Source organism: Thalia democratica, chromosome 1 (assembly GCF_965202585.1).
Source record: "Thalia democratica chromosome 1, ktThaDemo2.hap1.1, whole genome shotgun sequence".
In the NCBI taxonomy this organism is placed as follows: Eukaryota; Metazoa; Chordata; class Thaliacea; order Salpida; family Salpidae; genus Thalia; species Thalia democratica.
In genome coordinates this window covers 58,839,618-58,841,248 of record NC_139165.1, presented here as the reverse complement: position 1 = coordinate 58,841,248, position 1,631 = coordinate 58,839,618, and the positions used below count along the sequence as shown (strand labels likewise).

Below are 1,631 nucleotides of genomic sequence, written 5' to 3'. Positions count from 1 at the left end.
GGAGAGGTTTACTCCAGCTTCGCAGGTTTTTCGCGAAGACAGAACACGGAATACGGCAGATACCGGTGATAAGCCTAATCCTGTTTGGCGAAAGGATGGGCGCCAGGGGTCGTATTCGTCGGTAGGAGGAATTTTTTAGTTCCACTGAACAACCACCGCCTGCCTTAAGCTGTGCAGCCCTCAGCCAATAAGGTGTTGTTCCGCCACAGTTTACCTTCCTCATTGGGTGAATGGGGATAGCTTTAAGTGAAAAGTAAACTGAAACTATGTCACCTGACAAACATAAACGTAAAAAGAGACCCACTCTTAAACTGGAAAGCTGGAACGTTCGTACCATGACTACTGGTATGGACCCCGAAAACATAAATGATGCAAGAAAAACTGCTATTATAAATAACGAACTTCTTCGTCTTAAAGTTGATATTGCAGCTCTTCAAGAAACGCGCCTTGCTGGTCAAGGCTCAATTAAAGAAAAAAATTTTACTTTCTTCTGGTTTGGTAAGTCTGTTGAAGAACGTAAAGAATATGGTGTTGGTTTTGCTGTCAAGAATACACTCTTACAACATGTAGAAGTCGGTGACGGAAACGAACGTATTGCTACTCTACGTTTACACACCAAAAAAGGAACAGCGACCCTTATTAGTGTATATGCGCATACGCTATACACTGACGAGCAAATTAAAGATACTTTTTATGAAAAGTTAAATCTCGTAGTGAAAAATTGCCAAAAAACGACCAACTTGTTATTCTGGGTGATTTTAATGCAAGAGTTGGATCTGATCACGACTCTTGGGCTCCCTGTCTAGGACATTTTGGTTTTAGAAGAATGAATTCTAATGGTCAACGCCTTTTAGAGTTTTGTCATAAACAGAACCTCTGTGTTACCAATTCATTTTTTAAAACAAAATGGCAGCATAAAGTATCTTGGAGACATATCCGTTCTAAAAACTGGCACCAATTAGACCTTATCTTAGTGAGACGCCATCGTATTAACGATGTTCTGTTAACTAGATCATATCAAAGCGCAGACTGCAACAGCGATCATTCTTTGGTCTGCTGTAAAATGCACATCTCAAAAAAGTTCATGCACAATTCAAACAATTTAGCTCGTAAAGTTCGACTAAATGTAGGTGCAATGCGGGACTAGTAAAATATCAAAAAGTTCTCAACTCTGATGCCATCTGTCTCTTCGTCGGACACATCTGCTTCTGAGTCTTGGTCTAGGATCGAAAAAAGTATATATCAGAATGCCTTTGATACTTTTGGAAAGAACAAACATGCCAACAAAGACTGGTTCAAAGAAAATATCAATATTTTATCTCCTCTTTTAAAGAAAAAGCGACAGGCTCATGTTGATTATCAACGTGACCCAAGTAACACGTGTCTTAATAGACTTCGTGAAGCCAGAAAAATTTTTCGGAGGGCAGCTAGAAAATGTGCTACTGAGTTTTGGTTAAAGGCTAGTGCCCGTATTCAGGCTGCTGCTGACAGAGTAGATACCAAATTAGTCTATGAAGGAATAAGAAAAGCAGTTGGACCTACAAAGAGGTCAATATCACCTTTGTTATCTGAGACTGGTGAAATCTTACACAGTAGGAATGAACAGTTGAGTAGATGGGTTCAACACTTTT

At 39.7% G+C, this 1,631-nt stretch overlaps 1 protein-coding gene across 1 annotated transcript; it reads left to right on the top strand.

The window, feature by feature from the left end:
- Positions 1-266: 266 nt before the first annotated feature.
- LOC145837845 (protein CFDP2-like) lies at positions 267-806 on the top strand. The gene has a single exon (XM_082945307.1). The coding sequence runs from the start codon at positions 267-269 to the stop codon at positions 804-806; it is 540 nt and encodes a 179-aa protein (XP_082801433.1).
- The last annotated feature ends 825 nt before the right edge of the window (positions 807-1,631 follow it).